We start from the raw sequence: 21,932 nt of genomic DNA, 5'->3' as shown, positions 1-21,932 counted from the left end.
TATGCAAGTTAAAAGGAGGGAAACTATTTTGTGTGCAATTTTGTTTTTGTATCAAGTTATTTTTTGACTTTTGTACCTAAGCACATTTCAGAGTCACGTTTATTTATATTGCCCTTACAGAAGCGTTTCAAAGGGCTTCACAGGCCCACAGTTCACAAAAAATTACATCATCCCCTGTGCTAGAATCCCCATCCGGGCAAGGAAAAATAGTTAGGCAGTAAAACAGGCCAAAATCCAGATGTTAGGGGATAATGCAGGGCACAACACTAATTGCGTACTAGATGCGGTTTAAAGAAATGTGAGAGTAGAAATAAGTACAGTCAAGAATCTGCACTTTTTTACTTTTACTTCAGTTATGTAGTTCTGCTTTTACCAGTCTTCTTTTTGTTTGCAAGTGTTGTTACTTCTACTAAAATACAGAGTGTGAGTACTTTTTCCACCTCTGCAGAAATCATTAGCACGGTTATTAATAAATCCACATAAAATGTTCGTATTCAGTCCGTGATTTGACAAATTAAAATGGGTCAAGGCTCATAATTCGGGGGTTTCTCTCTATGACCCTAATAGGAAATCCTCCAGATGTGGCAAAACCATAGAAGAATCAAGCGTTGGCGTTTAATGTGCTTAAATAATCACATTAAGACATTAACAAAGCGTCTTAATCCTTTAAAGGAGAAGTTAGTAATACTTTAATTGGCTAAATGACCGTATTAGTGTGGATGTCACCGATGTAGGAATTTTTCCCAGACAGAGACTGAGGTGCCATTTTGCTGAAAATGGCAGGAAAAAAAGCTTTTTCTCAGTATGTGAAGGCGACAGATCTTACTTGAGAGGGGACTGCGGGCAGGGAGAAAACAGAGCACTGCAGCCAAGCAGAGATGCGACACAAAAGGCCCAGTGGCAAGGTAAGCTAAGCTATGATCATTTTAATAGTGTTGCTAAGTAAAACTTGAAAAACAAATAAAAAAAACATATTATTATTATTATATTGTTGTGTTGTAAACTCTTCCTATACCACACTGGGGAAATGTGTATGTGATGGCTTGGCATGCATATTACAGCATGTTGATTGTTATCTCCATTTGAACAGGGAACTTCTCTGTATAAAACGTGAAAAATACAAATGTAAACAACATTATTACCATGTTAGTTTATTGTAAACATACACTTTACTTTGCTGTGGAAACGTGGCATCAACTATTGGCCAGGCATTAACATTACCGTATTTTCTGCTTTATACAGGGATAATGTTAATAACGTCTCTAAACTTGAAAAAGGCAAATAAAAGCATTACTACAGTGGAACTCTACTATTCGCGTGGGATAGGGGCTTAGCCCAACTGCAAATAGCGAATTCCTATGAACAATTGATACACCCTTAAAAGTGATTATAATTGCCTATCGTCCATCCATCCATCCATTTTCTGAGCCGCTTCTCCTCACTAGGGTCGTGGGCGTGCTGGAACCTATCCCAGCTATCATCGGGCAGGAGGCGGGATACACCCTGAACTGGTTGCCAGCCAATTGCAGGGCACATACAAACAAACAACCATTCACACTCACATTCACACCTACGGGCAATTTAGAGTTGTCAATTAACCTACCACGCATGTTTTTGGGATGTGGGAGGAAACCGTAGTCCCTGGAGAAAACCCACGCAGGCACGGGGAGAACATGCAAACTCCACACAGGCGGGGCCGGGGATTGAACCCCGGTCCTCAGAACTGTGAGGCAGACGCTCTAACCAGTCGGCCGCCTTGCCTATCGTTTAAACCATAAATATACCACAAAACATGATCCCAGAAAACTAAAACCCTTTCAAATGCTTACTAAAATATTCAAACATTGCTGTACCCTTAAAAATATACCACAGTAAAGAGCTTACTGCAAAGCACGCAGCTACACCATAGGCTGCAAGGCTAACTGCAATGAGAGCTAGAATGGCTAGGCTTCGAAGTTCACAGACGTGAAACCGCTGGATCCATGCGGTGACAACACAAAGTAGATTTTGTAGTTGTAGATAGGTTTACGAAGTTCCGCTTTGCTGTTGTTACAGATTCCACTGGTTTTGTTTCATCGTTTACACCTAGTTTGACAGCTGCTGTTAGATTTGTGAATGGATGACCGAGTGTGTGTAGGCGAAACTTCTTCCTACACACGAAACAGCCTTCTGTTGCAGAAGTTTGGTTGAACGTATAGCTAGTTTGATGTTTTTTTTTTTATTTTTTTGGGCGTGGTTACGGCCAACTGTAACCATCTGGTCTCAATTAAATATATGCTACAATACAATAAATTTACATGCTGTAGACAGATTTTGTCATAAAATTAATAATAATTTTCAGACTTTTTTTTTTTTTTTTTAATTTTTCTGCAAATAACAGAGGATATGTTCCCTCCAAAAATCTGAGAATGTGTGACTGAATGCCGAACCGTGGGAGACCATTGTCTTACCCTGTTTTTTTGTATTATAAACCCAGCCTTTGCTACACTATGGGAATGTGACATCACCAACTAGTGGTCTGGCATGCGCATTACAGCATTTTTTTATGGTCTGTTCCAACTGCCTTTTTCCATCTTTTTGTACAGCTTGAAAAATGCAAATAAAAACAAGCATATTCGCTGTTGTTATTCATAAACATACATTTAAAAGGCAGTATTAGGACATTCAGCCACAGCTATGACGACTACAAGGACTTAAAACAAACCCCTTTGTATGCAAACCGATGCTTATTTACATGTGGTGCAGGGGCGCAAACAATGCGCCTTGTCTCTACGCTTTAAATCCGCCGGCACCAGCGCCCTTTGACTCACATCGGGCCCTGTAAGCCAGGCCACATTTGGTGCGCGTACACAACATTAAAAAAAAGAGAGACAAACATCCCTGAGGACGACCAATGGCTGCAGAGATGCTGGGAGGGATGGAGGAGGAAGAGGGGGGAGGGAGGGGGGATCTTTTCTGGTGGGTGGGACGAAAGAGAGAGAGGGAGGTATAGAAAGGGGGGATGCTGCAGTCCGGTCCACTCAAATCTCACTCCACCCAACGTCAGAAGAGCGAGCGAGGGTGACGCGTGCGCCCAGCAGTATGTGCGCGCCCACGGGAGGGGCCGACAGAAAATGGCGAGTCTGTGCAAGCGGCAGCAATGCACACTAGAGAGGCGCGGCTTTCGGCAGGAGCTTGACTCGTGGAGGCATAAACTCATTCACTGTGTAGGTAAGCTCGCTTGGAATTGCGTGTGTGCGCGTGTCTGGGAAAACGACTCAGTGGAGCTGTCATTGCATTTATGTGCGCGTGTAGTGGACGCTCTGGAACTTTCGCGCGCGTTCGTGTTGTCGTAAAGCGGTCGATTCTTTTCCCGTCTTTTTCCCCACTATTTTTCATTTTGGATTCTAACGCGTTTCGTTCTCGAGATTGTTTATTTATCCTAAGCGTCACGTGCTTCCTCGGAGCCGCGCCTCGGCCAATCAGCGTGGCCACTGGACCCGCGTGCCCGCGCACCGGCCGGGTTTTTTGGTAATAGGGAGGAGGACGTGCGCGCTCCCGATCTCCAAACATGAGTCCCCCCGCCCCCCACCTCTCTCCCTCCCTTCTTAATGGCTTTTTGGGAGCGCGCATTGCTCCACTGGGAATGTTAAAAGAAATTATTATGCCCAGTTTGAAGTGTTTCTTTATTGTTGTTGTTGTTGTTGTATTCTTTGTGCATGTGTTTTTATTTTGGAACCCCTCTCCTCTCACTCCTGGTCCTCTTCCCCCGCCCTCAGCATCCATTTCTGGTGTATTTCATTAGCTGGGGATTTAATCTGGTTACATCCAGCTGTCCCGATGTTATGTCAAGATTCTCGTCCACTCCGTCTCTGATCCCGCGACCTTGCCGGCCTAATCCGCCTTTTACAGTGTCCCCGTGCGGGAAAGCGGGAGTGCAATACAGGCGGCATTGGTGGGGATGGTGGTGGTTTCTATTTTTTATTTTTTATTTTTTTGGGGGAGCAGCAATGTCCAGATGTTGCGCATTGAACCGTCACCTACTTACAAACCACTCTCTTCCCATCAGATTTTTTGCCAACAAAGCGCTTCATGAGAGGATGAGGATGATGAGGAGGGAGTGATCTCTATTAGGAATGTCACTTTAAGTCCTCATCAAGGTAGTTAATTTATTCCATGTAATCTACAACCCCAATTCCAATGAAGTTGGGACGTTGTGTTAGACATAAATAAAAACAGAATGATTTGTAAATCATGTTCAACCTATATTTAATTTAATACACTACAAAGACATCACATTTAATATTCAAACTGATAAACTTTATTTTTTTTTAGAAAATAATCATTAACTTAGAATTTTATGGCTGGGTTTGGGTTTGTCACTACAGCACACACTGGCATACAAATTTGGCTAGAACACTGCAGAAAGAAATGTAGTTGATGGCAGTCTTTATGTCTTGCCAACCTTCGCTTGCTTTACCATATTGGACGTGTTTGCTAAATGACTAGGTGAGGTTTTTCTGAGTGTGTTGTGCACATTTACTTATCTTTTCTTTAGTGGTAGTCGTGCTTGTGGAATTGCAAAGTTTTACATATTCCTCATACTCAGGGTTAGGAGGGTTACTTTAGAAATATACAGTATTCCGATACAGTTACTAGTTACCTATGACAATGATATGTGAGGTCATGACCACAGAATCTTTTTTTATTCTTGGCGACAAGTTTAGCAGCTGGTATTGGTAATAGTTATAAGTAAAGCAGTGGGTGATCAATGACGGGATAGTGAGATATTTACTTACAGTCCGATCATAGGGCTATGCCAGCTAGCTCCTCCATTAGCCTCACCAGCAGTCAGGTTAGCTGTCTTTGACATCGCAGTTTTCTTTGTAAATGATATTCAAATTGAATAAATCCTCCAGTGTATATACGATCGAAACAGCACGACCAGTAACCATTCTCTTCGTTTCACTTTAAAACTGGCCGCGTTTTGGAAGCCAGCATATACATCAAGTGGCCTGTGTCATTTTCCTGTTGGCCAACAAAAAAAACTATACATGCGTTCCATTGAGGTCCATAGCAACCATTCACCCACTTGTTAAAATGCTGAACTCCTGAAAAGGTTGCTTGGAGTCGGCCCACTAATTTGAGAGTGAGAGTTTGTTTTGCTTGCCGTTGAGTCACATGACTGAATCATGTCCGCTGATTCGGCAAATGAAGACTTTATGCACTTCCTCCTTTCTCTCTTCCTCTTATGCTATCCTTGCACCTGTTCGGTTGCTTTCTTTTCGAGACAGTATGAATACTTGATAATGTAAAATTGCACATCGTTAAAGCAATGTTCATGATTATATCGGTGATATATATTTCTCACGCCGACCATCCATCCATCCATCTGCTACACTGTATTGTAGTGGTTAGCTACCTAATTTAGATGCTATGCTATTTTATACTCCACCATTTTATCATATTATTTTCATTTATTGATAAATTTAGAATGATAATTGTGTATAAAACTATCTGTCTATAGGTATGTTCCTAAATCCAGAAAACTGTCCGCCATTTTCTTTCCATTTCACTGTGACGGATTTTCGGCACTTGGATTTAGCAGAGGTCCACCAAAATCGAATTTACTCATTGTTTCGTGCAAGGTCATCCTTGTTCTTTTCCGTTGACGTTGTTGGGAAATCCCTTTACCACCTCGTTTTTGAAATTTTCAAGTCAGATGAGATTTTCTGTGTTTCTGACAATGATGAAAATATTCCTCGATTTCGGCGTCCAAAATCACACGTTCATATGATTCGGACATGATTGAAAACTATATGGACGTGATGAACTATTCTTATTTTCTGTGAAGTTTGAAGTAAATCTGACGACGGGCTTGCTCTTGGTGTGGCCTGGAATGAGATAGCTCGAGTGGACGCCGGCATTGACAAATCTGAAAATGGCCTGTTTAAACATCACATTTCTATCTCAACTAATAAGAAACATAGGGGCATTTTTCTACCAAAGTGTCAACGTTTCGGTCACTCATTTCCGATTGACTTACATTGATTTCTGGACAAGTAAATTTGGGCCAATTTGCAACATAAAAAGTGGCAAAAAATTCTTAATCCGTATCCCATTCTTACAAACCCGGGCTCATTTTGTTCGTTTCAAATCTATATCCACTGATATCCTCTATTTTGATGTACAGGTGGTTTGACATTTTCAGTAACATACCTACTGTCAAGCCCAGCTAAACTGTATATCTATCTATATGCTATTCATGCTATTCAATGCTATATTATGTGCTGTGTTTACTGTACCTAGATAGCTATAGTAGCTGTAAAGCTATGATATGCTGTACTCTGTCCATCAAGCTACAGCATATCGTATTGTATGTATGTTGTGCTATGCTATATATATCTTTGCTCGTTATCTAATGAAGCTGTGAGATGTTATGTTATTTCTATCGCTGTAGTTGTCCATTTAATAAGTGACCCTCTTCCCATTTTGTGTCCCACTTTGGGATATGTGTCATGGTTGTGGAAGTGCTTTCTTTTGGGATTCCCAGCTCGTGGCAGGTCCTTCCTTCCTTCCTTCCTTCCGTCCGTCCGTCCAACCTTCCTTCCTTCCTTCCTTATTTCCTTCCAGTCTCTGCGGTAGTGGCGATTTTAAGGCTTTTAAGAGAACATTTATCAACAGGGATTCAAGGCTGACATATTTGTGGGTTTGAGGGCTAATTAGCGGCCAGGCGCAGCCTCACGTGTACTCAAGTGATGAGCGCTATGTGTTAGCATGTGAGCTCGGATCGAACTTCATCAACAAACGGGTCTCTTGACTGATGGCCTGATTTTTTTTGTAAATTAAAGTGAAGATATTTTGACTGTTGTGCACATAGTCATACAATTATAATTTAGTACAAAAGGCTAAAAACATTATTAAAATAACATCACTTGTTTACATTTAAATGCCAAAAAGGATGTTATGCTATGCTACTTCACATAGGGGTAATGTGTAACCAACTTCTGCATTCAGCAAAACAGGAGCCTCAGGGCAGGAGAAGGGGACAAAGTAAATGAAATATTAAATGTCTGCACTCTACATTTGTCTTTTGTTTGACACGATATCTACCATAAGAGAGCTACCATAGATGACCAGAGCCGATGTTTACGCTTCATTTGTGTTTACATGTATCATATCATAAACAGTATGTCGAAATAAGTGATATATATCTACAACCCCAATTCCAATGAAGTTGGGACGTTGTGTTAAACATAAATAAAAACAGAATACAATGATTTGCAAATCATGTTCAACCGATATTTAATTGAATACACTACAAATACAAGATATTTAATGTTCAAACTGATAAACTTTATTGTTTTAGCAAATAATCATTAACTTAGAATTTTATGGCTGCAACACATTCCAAAAAAGCTGGGACAGGGTCATGTTAACCACTGTGTTACATCACCTTTTCTTTTAACAACATTCAATAAACGTTTGGGAACAGAGGACACTAATTGTTGAAGCTTTGTAGGTGGAATTCTTTCCCATTCTTGCTTGATGTGCAGCTTCAGCTGGTCAACATAATATTAATATATATATATATATAATAATATCATATTTTACGCTTCATAATGTGCTTCGTAATGCGCCACACATTTTCAATGGGAGACAGGTCTGGACTGCAGGCAGGCCAGTCTAGTACTCGCACTCTTTTACTATGAAGCCACGCTGTTGTAACACGTGCAGAATGTGGTTTGGCATTGTCTTGCTGAAATAAGCAGGGGCGTCCATGAAAAAGACGTTGCTTGGATGGCAGCATATGTTGATCCAAAACCTGTATGTACCTTTCAGCATTAATGGTGCCTTCACAGATGTGTAAGTTACCCATGCCATTGGCACTAACACAGCCCCATACCATCACAGATGCTGGCTTTTGAACTTTGCGTCCATAACAGTCAGGACGGTTCTTCTCCTCTTTGGCCCGGAGGACACGACGTCCACAATTTCCAAAAACAATTTGAAATGTGGACTCGTCGGAGCACAGAACACTTTTCCACTTTGCATGAGTCCATCTTAGATGAGCTCGGGCCCAGAGAAGCCGGCGGCGTTTCTTGGTGTTGTTGATAAATGGCTTTAGCTTTGCATAGTAGAGTTTTAAGTTGCACTTACGGATGTAGCGCCGAATTGTATTTACTGACATTGATTTTCTGAAGTGTTCCTGAGCCCATTTGGTGATATCGTTTATACATTGATGTCGGTTTTTAATGCAGTGCCGCCTGAGGGATCGAAGGTCATGGGCATTCAATGTTGGTTTTCGGCCTTGCCGCTTACATGCAGTGATTTCTCCAGATTCTCTGAACCTTTTGATGATGATATGCACTGTAGATGATGAAATCCCTAAATTCCTTGCAATTGTACATTGAGGAACATTGTCCTTAAACTGTTTGACTATTTCCTCACGCACTTGTTCACAAAGAGCTGAACCTCGCCCCATCTTTTCTTGTGAATGACTGAGCAATTCAGGGAAGCTCCTTTTATACCCAATCATGGCACCCATCTGTTGCCAATTATCTTGTTCACCTGTGGGATGTTCCAAACAAGTGTTTGATGAGCATTCCTCAATTTTTTTTTGCCACCTGTCCCAGCTTTTTTTGGAACGTGTTGCAGCCATAAAATTCAAAGTTAATGATTATTTGCTAAAAACAATAAAGTATATCAGTTTTAACATTAAATATCTTAAATGTATTCAATTAAATATAGGTTGAACATTATTTGCAAATCATTGTATTCTGTTTTTATTTATGTTTAACACAACGTCCCAACTTCATTGGAATTTGGGTTGTATAATTGCATTAATGGCGGTGGTAAACTGACTAAAATCAAGGCATTACAATTGGGCAAATTAATAACAATTCTTCAAAGAATAATTTCAATTACAAAATTATTAGAATCTTTACTGAGCACTGACATTCCAACAATGCTTTATGTAGTGTCCTGATGTTGTGCAGACTATGGATATTATGTATTGATAATATTATAAAATACTGGTTGTTTGGTGGGAGGCTAATCTTAGGGAAGCATTGTGTCTGTAGGTGTGTGTGTTATGATTTTGATTTACTTTTAATTATTATTTTGTATATTGGTGATTATCTGTATGTGTTGAAAGGAACCGCTTGAAAATAAGATGATGCATCCCAAGGGGCTATCATTGAAATAAATAAATACTGGGACATAAACAAATAATTCATAATCATTTTTAGGATATCTATGATTTACACATGACCACATGCCGGCCATATGCTCTATTGTGTCCGACAAGTGTTACGACACTGCCGTAAAGTGTCATGGTGTTGTTAGTTGGTGCCTTTTTTTGTTTTGTTTTGATGAATAAAGTCCTCGTTAGCACACAGTTGTTGTCCGCACATTATCGGACATAATAATTGGGCGATGAAGCTTCATTTTGTGTTGCTGGCCTTATTCCTCGCTGCCATTCCGTGGTCCTGCTGCCGTTCATATGACTCTACTAAGGCTAGCGGCATTAGCTTTGTTAGCTTCGTTAATCGTCTTCAGGAAATCCTTGTGTTATCATAACTTCCTGTCTTGGATGGGATGTTTCGGTGATAAAAGAATTTCAGACCGACACTGAAAATGCAGTTTTGAGCCATTTTCGGTGGGCGAAAAATGTGGGTACTTTAGAAACTTGTACTGGCCCGCGCAGGGCCGATTCTATACGTACATGGTGGCCCGAGTTAGTGATGTAGTGGCCCCGGGCCACTGTTAATTTCGGTCCCTGCTTACTTAGAGAAGTTAACTTCGACATTATCCACATAGTTGTTTTAGTTTACAGGCAGTTGACAGGTAGTTTACAGGTAGTTGACAGCCTGAAAATGCTAACATTTTGATAGTGTCTGTTTCTAAACGCAACGTTGCTATTTATGTGTAAAAGTCTAAAAACGATGCTACGCTAATTTAAAAGTAAAAACAATAACTGTGCCGCATTTTTCCATCAAAGTGTACATTTACTAACAGTGACAGGGAAAAATGAAAGACAGTTTACATGGCTTGCATATGTTTTAAATGTAAGAAAAATTGATCAAAAAGACGATTTCAGTATCTTCTTTTCCTTGTGCCATGACTTCATGTTAGCATTGATGCTAGCTCTTAAAACACCAACACAGGCTTTTGTTCAGTCTTTGGCTTTACTGCCTATACACACACACACACACACACGAGTACTTTACTGTAAACGCAATTAATGCAGTTTGTGTGTGTGTGCGCGTGTGTGTGTGATTGGCAGATTGTGTAGTTTTTATTTATAATTTTTTTAAATATATATGAACAACTCCCCGTCTCCTCACGCTGAATTAAACACACAGCCGTTTCACGCCTTGTGTGTGTGTGAACTGTGCACACACACTTAGCGTGATGTGTTAGCAGATAAGATGGAAGCTAAATGTCATCCAAAACACACTATGTTAATCATTAAGCCAAGTGGCAGGATGAGGCAAATTCTACTGTTTTAGCTTATGGCTGGTGGCTTTATTTGTGTGTTTGATGAGCTAACCAGCTAGTTTGAGGTCTTTTATGATAACATGTTAGGTCGCATGCCAGTGCGACCTAACCTTGATTAGTTACTTTTATGAACAATATGTAAATTAATCTTTTGTCTGTTTGTGTTTTTGTGGTTCTGTTTTTTCTTTGTGTGTTATACCAGCCTAACCAGCTTGTTTCAGGTTGCTTAAGCTAGCAAACTAGGTAGAATGCTAACTCAGCTTCAATTAGCCAGCATCCTATTTTACAGTAGACTACATGAATTAAGTTGTTGAATGTTTGTGCTTTTGAGGTATTATCGGGTTGTGTGTTGCCTCAGCTGATATGGTAGAGAGATAATATGCTACATAGCAAGCTATCTCATCTTTGACAAGCCAACTTCTTGCACCGTACATGAATTAATCTGTTGTTTGTTTGTGCTCTTGTGGCTTTTAGTGTTTTTGTGTGTGTGTTCCACCAGCTAACCAGCTAGTTTGAGGTCTTGTATTCTAACATGCTAGCTAGCACGCTGACTCAGCTTTTGGTTACCCAGCTGCTCACTGACTTCTTTTTACAGTACATGAATTAATATGTTGTTTGTTTGTGCTCTTGTGGTTTTGTTGTTGTCTGTTCTACCATCTGCATGTACCAAGGAGCTAGTCTGAGATAATTTGGTAGGTACTGTGCTAATTTATCTTTGATAAGACAGCTTCTTATTTTATAGCAAATAATGAATCTGCTGTTGTTTTTTGTGCTTTTGTTGTTATGTGTCCTTTACCAGCAAACATGCTAGCTTGAGGTCTTGCAAGCTAACACACTAGCTAGTGCTAATTAAGCTTCAGTTTTTTTTTTTGTGCCCTGTTGGCTTTTGTGTTCAACCAGTTCACAAGCTAGTATGATGACTTTTAAGCTAAGACGCTGAGTAGAATGCTAACTCAGCTTCGATTAGAAAAACATTTCCATGATCACCAAAGGAACAAACGCCATCTTGGTTTTCGTATCACGTAAGCTTGCGTCCCTCGGGTCATAAGCAGGACAAAATGTCGCCCGCCCCTCAGTAACACCCCCCCCATGCTTTCCATCGTAATGCACAGATGGACCACCCCACTACCCCACATCCAACCCCCACATCCAGAGATCTACTGCAACCCTCTCATCTGCTTCCTTTAAAAAATAAAAAAAAATAAAAAAAAAAAATAAAAAAAACATCTGTGGCGAATGCATTAAAATGGGAGGTCTATACACTCTAAATCTTCGCACTGACTGCTCATTATGTATGTGTGCGCGCGCACACACACACACTCAGATTCAAAAACAGATTGGCATCTCTCTGGGCATTTGGGGGGTCCAAAGCAGGCTGCTCCATGTCATGCTGTTGAGAAGCTACGTGCTATCGAGAAGTGACAGGTTACGCTCACGACCATCTACAGTGGGTACGGAAGGTTTTCAGACCCCTTAAATCTTTCACTCTTTGTTATATTGCAGCCATTTGTTAAAATCATTTTACCCCTCATTAATGTATACACATCACCCCATATTGACAGAAAAAAAAAACTTAATTGAAATTTTTGCTGATTTATTAAAAAAGAAAAACTGAAATATCACACAGCCATAAGTATTCAGACCCTTTGCTGTGACACTCATATATTTAACTCGGGTGCTCTCCATTTCTTCTGTTCATCCTTGAGATGGTTCTACACCTTCATTGGAGTCCAGCTGTGTTTGATTAGGAAAGCCACACCCCTGTCTATATAAAACCTGACAGCTAGCAGTGCATGTCAGAGCAAATGAGAATCATGAGGTCAAAGGAACTGCCTGAAGAGCTCAGAGACAGAATTGTGACAAGGCACAGATCTGGCCAAGGATACAAAAAAAATTCTGCTGCACTTAAGGTACCTAAGAGCACAGTTGCCTCCATAATCCTTAAATGGAAGACGCTTAGGACGACCAGAACCGTCTGGCAAAACTGAGCAATTGGGCTTGAAGAGCCTTGGTGAGAGAGGTAAAGAAGAACCCAAAGATCACTGTGGCTGAGCTCCAGAGATGCAGTCGGGAGATGGGAGAAAGTTCTAGAAAGTCAACCATCACTGCAGCCCTCCACTAGTTGGAGCTTTATGGCAGCGTGGCCCGACAGAACCCTCTCCTCAGTGTAAGACACATGAAAGCCTGCGCTGGAAGGTCTTATATAGACAGGTGTGTGGCTTTCCTAATCAAGTCCAATCAGTATAATCAAACACAGCTGGACTCCAATGATGGTGTTGAACCATCTCAAGGATGATCAGAAGAAATGGACAGCACTCGAGTTAAATATTTTGAGTGTCACAGCAAAGGGTCTGAATACTAATGGCTGTGTGATATTTCAATTTGTCTTTATTAACAAATCTGCAAAAATGTCAACAATTGTTTTTTTCTGTCAATATGGGGTGCTGTGTGTACATTGATGAGGAAAAAATGAACTTAAATGATTTTAGCAAGTGGCTTCAATATAACAAAGAGTGAAAAATTTAAGGGGTCTGAATACTTTCTGTACCCACTGTATGAGCCATTGGCGAAAGCCAACTAATATGACCACTAAATAGAAAAAAAAAAACAGAATCTGAATCAGATCTGGGACATTCTGGATTCAACTTAAACTAACCACAACAAATCTGATGACTTTCAACACAGATATTAGTGTCTGAACATATGTTTAAAATGTAGACATGCAATCTGGATCAGATCTGTCTTTTTTTGTATTTAATGTATAATTATTATTATATGTTATTATTATTGCATATAAGGTTTGCTTGGAAGCACATTTTTAAGAAATGCCACATAATCAACACTTTAGTTGTGATCGTGGATTCACGGAAACATTTCAGAAGTTCAGGAGTTTGTCGGATAGATTCCTGGAGTCAACGTATTCCGACGCGTCCATCATTAATTAAAACTGAGGTAGCTCCTTTTGCGTAGTTTTAGTATTTAGCGACATACTACGAATCTGCTGGAGCAATAAAATTGTAACTGACTTTTATTGCTATCAAATGTGATTACATTTGTTAAATTTATGTCACATCTTATTTCAGTTTGGATTTGGATGGATTTCCTTTCAGCTTTTAAAGGGGAACTAAACTCACAATGTCAAAACTTTTTGTTATATTCTAAATGTGCATCTCTTCTATAGCAGCAGCTGTTTCCGTAAATCTAAGAAGTACTTATTCTAAAAAATATGTTCAAAAAATCGCATCTACTTGTTGATGTGGGCTGCCATTTTTAGGTCTTTTCGCTCTTATGAGAGTGCTAATTCGAGAGAATGTGACGTACTGTATGTTCATAAATTTCTGCCTGCTTTATTTACTAAGAATACAATACAGTTAGTAAATATTCAACAACAACTAGCTACATATTTGATTTCATTACATTACAAAAGTTAGATAATGAACCATGATCATAAACATCATCATTCTACATATAGTTACCAAGTTGTGAGCTAATCTGGATTTATTTTCCCTGTTCTCTTTCACATCAAGAAGTTGATTTACAACTCTTAGTCTTTGCTACACGTCCTCTGATGGGTACTATACGTTTTCCAACTTATGCGTGGTGCACAGAGGATCGAATGAATAAATCTTATCGCTCTCAACAATCTCTCATCCAACACAATTCAATAGCCTGCTGTATTAACAGGCAAGGCACTACTTGCGCTTCAACATCAATACCGGTCTGCATCTGAAAATGAGTTTTCCCAATATGGCGCATTATTATTCCATTTAATTTTTACTCCACTAACGCAATATTTATCTGAGTAATGTGTTTTTACGAGCGCTGGCAAATACAACGTATTCTTGCTTGAGAAATTTTAAGGTTTAGTTCCCCTTTAAGATCCTAATGGTGACTAATTGACTTTCAAGCTTTAGTGGAGGTATGCGCTCAACTTTTTTGTTCATCTTTGCAATTCTTATTTAACCCAAAAAAATCAAGACTGACAATATAATGAAAAAAAAAAAGTTAACACCTTAACGGTGATGCCTCATTGTTTGATTGGCAGCCTCCATACATTTCTATTAGCACCTCAGTGTGGTTTAGTCTGTGGTTGCCACAGTGTTTAATTATCTGCAAGTCAGAACAATAATTGGGGGAGGAGGCGCAAAACCATTTTTAAGCATCTTTTTTGGGACGCTTCGCAGCGACTGGTGAGCACATCCACCTCACAGTTCAGAAGTCATGGGTTCCAATCTGGGCTCTAGCGGGCTCTGGAATTTGCATGTTCTCCCCGTGCCTGCGTGGGTTTTCTCCGGGTATGCCAGTGTCCTCCCTCATTCCAAAAACATGCATGTCAGGTTAATTGAAAACGATAAATTGTCCGTAGGTGTGAATGTGAGTGTGGATGATTGTTTGTCTATATACGCCCTGCATTTGGCTGGCAATCATTTCAGAGTGTACCCTGCCTCTCGTCCAAAAGTCAGCTGCCATAGGCTCCAGTGTCAAGCGCACCTGCGACCCTAGTATCCTTATCCCTAGGTACAGAGAATGGATGGATGGATATGGTTTCTTCACGAGAAACCTGGACTCTGACCTGGATATGACTTTGACCCTTTTGGCCGGCAGTGCCGCTGCATCCTTTCGCCTGTCCTCTTCTTCTTGTGTGGTATCTAATTAACAAGATGAGCAGAAAACCTAAAAATTACCCGTTAGCAGCTGGTGGGAAAAGCTTTTCTTTTAAACTCATTAAATGCAAAAGTGAAGTGACACTTTTAATCACGATTTCTTTGTTTACTTCTTTAGTGTTTGCTACTTGAGTCTCATTCATTAACTAAAGGAAACAATGGAAAGGAAAAGCATATGAAGATGTTACGTTTGCATTGCGAATATGCAATTTATCCATCCATCTATTTTCTGAGCCGCTTCTCCTCACGAGGGTCGCGGGCGTGCTGGAGCCTATCCCAGCTGTCATCGGGCAGGAGGCGGGGTACACCCTGAACTGGTTGCCAGCCAATCGCAGGGCACATACAAACAAACAACCATTCGCACTCACAGTCATGCCTACGGGCAATTTAGAGTCTATGCAATTTATAATACCGCTAAATGAAATAAAATTACAAATCTGATAACCTTTCACAGCTGTGTCCAAACATGTTACACTTTCCATGTGATAAAATATGCAATCTGGATCTGATCTGGATCAAACATAAATAAAACCACAATAAATCTGACAGCATTTGACTGCAATATAAGTGCCTCAACATGTTTTGTTTACATTGGAATAAATAAGAAGCCTGGATCCGATGTGGATTAAACTTTCAATTAACCACAACAAATATGGTAACATTCGACATATATCTGTTTGAACATGACACATTTAGATTGAGAATATTCAATCAAGATTAGATTTGAATTAAACTTGAATCAAACCCAACAAATCTGATATTTGTTTGTACGAACAAGCATTTACAATGCGACAAAATATGTAATCTTGAACAGATCTGGATTAAATTTGCTTTTCCATTACAGCGGTTGATCCTGCAAAACCAATCCACGCTTGTTCAAATCAGTCAGGATTTCATCTTTTTTACTTTATATTTACATAAATGAACAAACCCTCCTTTGTGGAAGTCATAACCGAGGCTGAGGCCTGTCCCTATGACTGCTGCCAACTTAGCTGCCTGCTCAGCTCCATTATTGTCATTATTGTCTCGTTAGCGCAGAACGCACTGCCTCTTAATATTCATTAATTGCTCACGGACGTCCGGGTGACGCCGCCTGTAATTTCATTAGCGATCAATTTTCGCTACGCTTGGCCATGAACAAGAAGTATGAGGAAGGAGGGGGACGAGAACAGGGAACAAGGGTGGAGGAGAAGAATGCAGAAAGAGGAGGAGCTTGAGGAGGAGTACGAGGAGGAGGATGTGAATGCAGGAGGCAGGATGAGGAGGACCCTTAGGAAGGACAAAGCAGTAACTTTTGGGGAAGTTATGGCTTTTTAGGATTGTCTTTTTACAACATGTGTAACCTTTGATGGCTTTACGGTTGTCTAACTGCTAGTTAGCATGTAGCTAAGGAGAACTGTTGTGATGTCGTTGATTGTATGTGTGGAGCATCTAGCATGAAGCTTCTGATTTGCATGTCCCACAAACTTTATGTGCTGTTGTATCTCATCAACACATTTTCAATTGTTGCATTTATAACATTTTCTTAATTTTTAACATATCTTTGAAACAGGAAACGCATATGTAGAAAAATACATTGTTGCCGTGTTTTTTTTTTTCAATCTTCCAGACAATCCGAACTATAGATCAGAAATTACTGCACATTTTGGAGGGGGGGGGGGGCAAGAACTTCCACATAGCGCACATTCTTGGACAAATCCTTCCCAGCGTAAACACAATCCACCAGCTGACCTTCAGCCTCCAAGAAACAAAACTCAACCCAACACAAGCACACACACAAGCACACACACACACACACACACACCTTGCATCATACGCCATGTCCCAAACTGGTTTTTACACACACACACAGACACACACACTTCATGACAATGATCAAAAGCTGTGTGGGACAAAAAGCAGCTCAAATATGACGTTCCATACAAAGGAGGCCTTTATTGAAAAAGGAATTCACTAAAAGGCGGGCGGGTCCAAGTCAATATTGTGTGTGTATGTGTGTGTGTGTGTGTGCGCACGCATGCATGCAGGCGTGCATGTGTGTTTAGTCAAAATACTCCCAACCTTGCATGAGCTCACATGGTGTGAATGTCCAAAGAAGAAGCCAACCAAACCCAACCAGGGGTCACGTAACTCGCGAAACAAAAGGAGAGTGCGCGCGCGCACGCACACACACACACACGCACACACACACACATAAACACACACGCACACACACACACACGATGTAAAGCTTACCTAGATTTGGGGCAGAGGTAGTACATTGTGTACCAAATATTTACTTGAGTAGCAAATTTGTGAGTAACTTCTGATATATATTGTTTTAAATCTGAGCATGAAGATCAAATAAAATAAAATAAAAAAATAATGTATGGGCGTCGACTCACACCTGCCACCATTTCAATTTTTAACTGCCCAAAAACCACATGCATTGGGCCCTACAGAAACATAATTTGCTTTATTCACTTAAATTACTTCATGAAGAAGCTGTTTGCTGTTTACGTGTGCGACACCATAGCTAATTTTGCCATATCCACTGCTCTGCTGGCCTGAAATATGTGACTGCCTTGTGTCGTCTGATTGGTGAATTGGAGTCAAATGACATTAGTGATCCCATTTGATTGGCGCAACGGGTGCCCTATGCGGAAGCTGAAGATGGCGTCTAAAAATAAACGCGCACACGCAAGAATGGGTAAATAAAAGTACCCAACAGCATGTCGATCATTGTAACGGAGTAAACGTATTGATACTTCTTCACATACTCAAGTAAAAGTAAAATGTACACTGCATTTAAAGTACTCTGACAAGTACAGTTTATCGAAAATGTTACTTGAGGAAATGTAACGGAGTAAATGTAGCGTGTTACTACCAACCTCTGCTTATTAGCATGTACTTGCTTGTTACTGAGTGGCAGCTAGCAGGCTGAGGCTTGTTCGTATACACAGTAGTTGACAGTAACAGTGGAGTAGTTCGCATGAAGCCTATCAATTTTCAATAGCATGTAGCTTGTCGATAGCATGTAGCTTCTTGTTACCGAGTGGAAGGCAACGTGCGAATGGCTCTTAAAATGTTCACTTCTTTGTATATTGCAGCCATTTGCTAAACTGATTTAAGTTATTTTTTTTCCACATTAATGTACACACAGCACCCCATATTGACAGAAAAAAACTGAATTGTTGAAATTTTTGCAGATTTATTAAATAAGAAAAACAGAAATATCACACAGCCATAAGTATTTAAACCATTTGCTCAATATTTAGTAAAAGCACCCTTTTGAGCTAATACAGCCATTAGTCTTTTTGGGAATGAAGCAAGTTAAAGTGAAGTTTTTCACACCTGGATTTGGGACTCATCTGCCATTCCTCCTTGCAGATCCTCTCCAGTTCTGTCAGGTTGGATGGTGAACGTTGGTGGGCAGCCATTTTCAGGTCTTTCCAGGGGTGCTCAATTGGGTTCAAGTCAGGGCTCTGACTGGGCCATTCAAAAACAGTCACAGAGTTGTTCTGAAGCCACTGCTTTTGGTATTAGCTGAGGGTCATTTTCTTTTTTCAAGGTGAACCTTCGGCCCAGTCTGAGGTTCTGGGTACTCTGGAGAAGATTTTTGTCCAGGATATCCCTGTACTTGGCCGTATTAATATTTTCTTCCATTGCAACCAGTCTCCCTGTCCCTGCAGCTGAAAAACACTCGAAAAGACAGGACACTAGCAGTAGGAAAAACAAAGAAGACAAAGAATTCTACGCATATTACATATAAAATTGGGATTGAGTTTTATACGGGATAGTGGTGTTAGTCTGTGAGGGAAGAACAGGACAATGTAGGACAGGAGAGGACAGCGACGGACAGGGAACAGGAAAAGTGTAGTAGTAATTTACTGGATTGCTAGCTAACTTTAAACTAATGATTAAGAGTTAGTTTTGGAGGTTAGACAATATCGGGTGTTTTCAAGGTAGTATGGCTGTAAGATAGCCTTGTCCTGTCCAGTCCTGTCCTATATTGCCCTGTCCTACCTTCGGAGGGTGCAGCACTATGGCCCCATACAACACTCAAATCTAATGTGTCATTGTAACTTGGCATATAATGATTTACTTTCCTCATCTTCCTTACAGCTAGTGTTCTGTCTTTTGTTGTCCCTATATTATTTAGTGTGTGCATGTGTGTGTGTGTGTGTGTGCAGTTGCAGACGCAGTACTTAATTGACGCGTGGGCACAGTCGACATATTTTCTCGTTGGCATCAAATGTCACACTTTTTATTTTTAACATGAACGCCTCCTCCGATGTCTAATGTCACGGCTTCACAGTCTCACTGTGTATTTATTAGTGTGCGTTCAAGCTCAGAATGGATATGACAGTAGAGACGACAAAGTGGCGATGACTAAGTGGACTCAAGCTTCTAGCGAGAGAATGATCTTTTTTTTTTTCTAAAGTTGTTTTTCATCTCCTCAGTGGTCTTTTACCCCGCCGTCACAACAATGGAGTCAGTGTGCGACTTGAACGGCAGGTTCCAAATTCCTTGGAAACATCAAAGGGAGAGTGGGTTGAGTCTGTCAAATTTGTAGGTTTAATAAGAGGTGGAGAGTTTTAAGCATAAAAAAAGCATTATTTGGTCATGATTTCACTAAATTAGGGTATATCCCCTCATTAATTACAGGTCTGGAAAGCCTTTACCAAGGACTTTAATTATAACTCAATTTGTCTATTTAGTTCGGGCTAATCTGTGAGTTTAATAAGTGCTGGTGATAATGAAGTATAGTCAAGCTTGTGTTTGGGTTTTACATCATCACATGAGGGCATATTGACAAACTAATTCCATATCTTGATAGCTCTCATCAAAGCCTTTAATTAGACATATAAATGTATTTGTTTTTTGCAAATTCACTTGGTGCTCTTTAGTGAGTTGAATAGGCAGTGGAGAGTGGTGACCTTATCAAGCAAAAAAAAAAGCATGTTTTTGCTATAACTTCATCAAATTAGGGCACACTGACAAACTAGTTAGACATCTGAAAAGCTTTCATCAACGCTTTTAAGTAGACAAATGACTTGATGTAGTTTGTTGCAAATTTAGTTCAGCTAATTTGTGAGTTGAATGAGCGGTGGAGAGTGGTGACCTAATTGAGCAAATAAAAGCATGATGTTTGATGATGATGTCATGTGCATGAGCATGTGTAAAAAGTAATTTCAGATTTGTAAAGACAGCATCAAGGCCTATAATCTGCTGTGCGACTCAATGTGATTTGTTGCAAATTCAGTCTGTGATCCTTTTTAAGTTGTATAGTGTAGAAAAGCGTGGTTTCTGGTTATTATGTGAACACGGCAATTACATATCTGCAAAGCTCTCACTGACTCCTTTAATTTGAGGTATGACTCAGTGTGGTTTGCTGTTAATTTTAAGTTAAGTTAATTTTGCCCTTGTTAATAGTAAACTTGGCCCTCAAACGATTTACTTAAGATCAAAGCCAATCACCACCAAAAAACACTCAGCTGAGCCACTATCTACCTGATATACTATCCAACTGATATACTATCCACTAAGCTTAACCAGGATCGGCTGAAAACTGTTAAACCTAAGGTATTTTGCATTCGACTGGTTTGACATTGCTGTGACCTTGACATTTGACTCTGCCGTTTGTGCTTTGGCATGTTGAAAGCTGTGAAGCCAAACAACCTGAATGGTGACTATCAAATGTTTTGGTGCTGATTTGTAGGCTTGAGAGAGTGAAAATCATGTGCTTATCGGGCTTGTGTTGTGCTAATATAAGAGTCAAAAAATGTCTGTCAAGTTTGTGGTCCAGCATGTCTTCTTCCTTCATGCGAGAGGTCCTTTCATTTTTTCAAGCGTGAACATCAGCATTTTTTGCCAGACGCTGTGTGTTTAACGAGTTCTCGTAGTTGCATTAACACGCCCGGCCACAACAATGGCCGCCCTGTGCGACGTGCCACCATCATGTTACACGCCGCCGCCACAAGAACGACCTCATGAATCAAATCAAAAAGCTTAAAACCGAACTTCAAACCCAACTGCAACCCCTTACCTTGACGCTACCTTATCTTTCAACTATATCTTCAAAAGTATCGAAAACAACACGAGCAAAAATGCAAATACGATAAATATACAATATATGATTTAATAATTTATACGATACAATAAAGTAGGTGACGTTGTTGTGCATTGAAGCGCAAATAAGAATCCTGCACTGTTCACTTCCATATTAGCCTTAACAACTTTTGTGTATTTTTTAAGCGCTGAGGTGTGTCTCCCCCTATCACACACACTCTTTGGACCCGGACACCTTTGGACCGCCTGCACAAAACGCTTACATGTGCGTGTGTGTGTGTGGCGCTGCCAATGAAGGGAACATTCCTCCAAATTATGGCTAATATGTAATATACATGCTAGCGGCCTCCTCTGCTCCTCCTGTGTGTCAATATTATTAGACTGGAGAGACCCACCCCCACTCCTACAAGCCTGTGCGCTTTATCACGCAAACACTCGCTCACACACACACATACACACACACACAGCAGCAGCAGCAAATTAAGAATAGAGAGTAGACCTTTGATTTTCAAAAGGAAATTTATGACCAGTTGTTAAACCTCCCCCCTTTATGTGCGTGTGCGTGTGTGTGTGTGTGTGTGTGTGTGTGTGTGTGTGTGTGTGTGTGTGTGTGTGTATAGGTCTGGGTCAGTGATATGTCAGATATTCTTCTGGGCATGCTCCCTGAAAGTGTGCGCTGTGTGTGTGTGTGTGTGTGTGTGTGTGTGCGCATGCGCGTTTATATATCACGTGCCC

The 21,932-nt window shown here is 40.4% G+C and overlaps 1 protein-coding gene across 1 annotated transcript in view; it reads left to right on the top strand.

The window, feature by feature from the left end:
* The first annotated feature begins 3,032 nt into the window (after nucleotides 1-3,032).
* The window catches only part of lcor (ligand dependent nuclear receptor corepressor), an 84,304-nt gene continuing 65,404 nt past the window's right edge, over nucleotides 3,033-21,932 (top strand). Inside the window, exon 1 of the mRNA XM_061680026.1 lies at nucleotides 3,033-3,210. Coding sequence (XP_061536010.1) covers nucleotides 3,114-3,210 — 97 coding nt within the window. The 5' untranslated portion in view covers nucleotides 3,033-3,113. The remainder of the gene's footprint in view (nucleotides 3,211-21,932) is intronic.

This window comes from Phycodurus eques, chromosome 6 (assembly GCF_024500275.1).
Source record: "Phycodurus eques isolate BA_2022a chromosome 6, UOR_Pequ_1.1, whole genome shotgun sequence".
In the NCBI taxonomy this organism is placed as follows: domain Eukaryota; kingdom Metazoa; phylum Chordata; class Actinopteri; order Syngnathiformes; family Syngnathidae; genus Phycodurus; species Phycodurus eques.
Note: the sequence above shows the minus strand (reverse complement) of the source record. Positions and strands in the feature narration are given on the sequence as shown.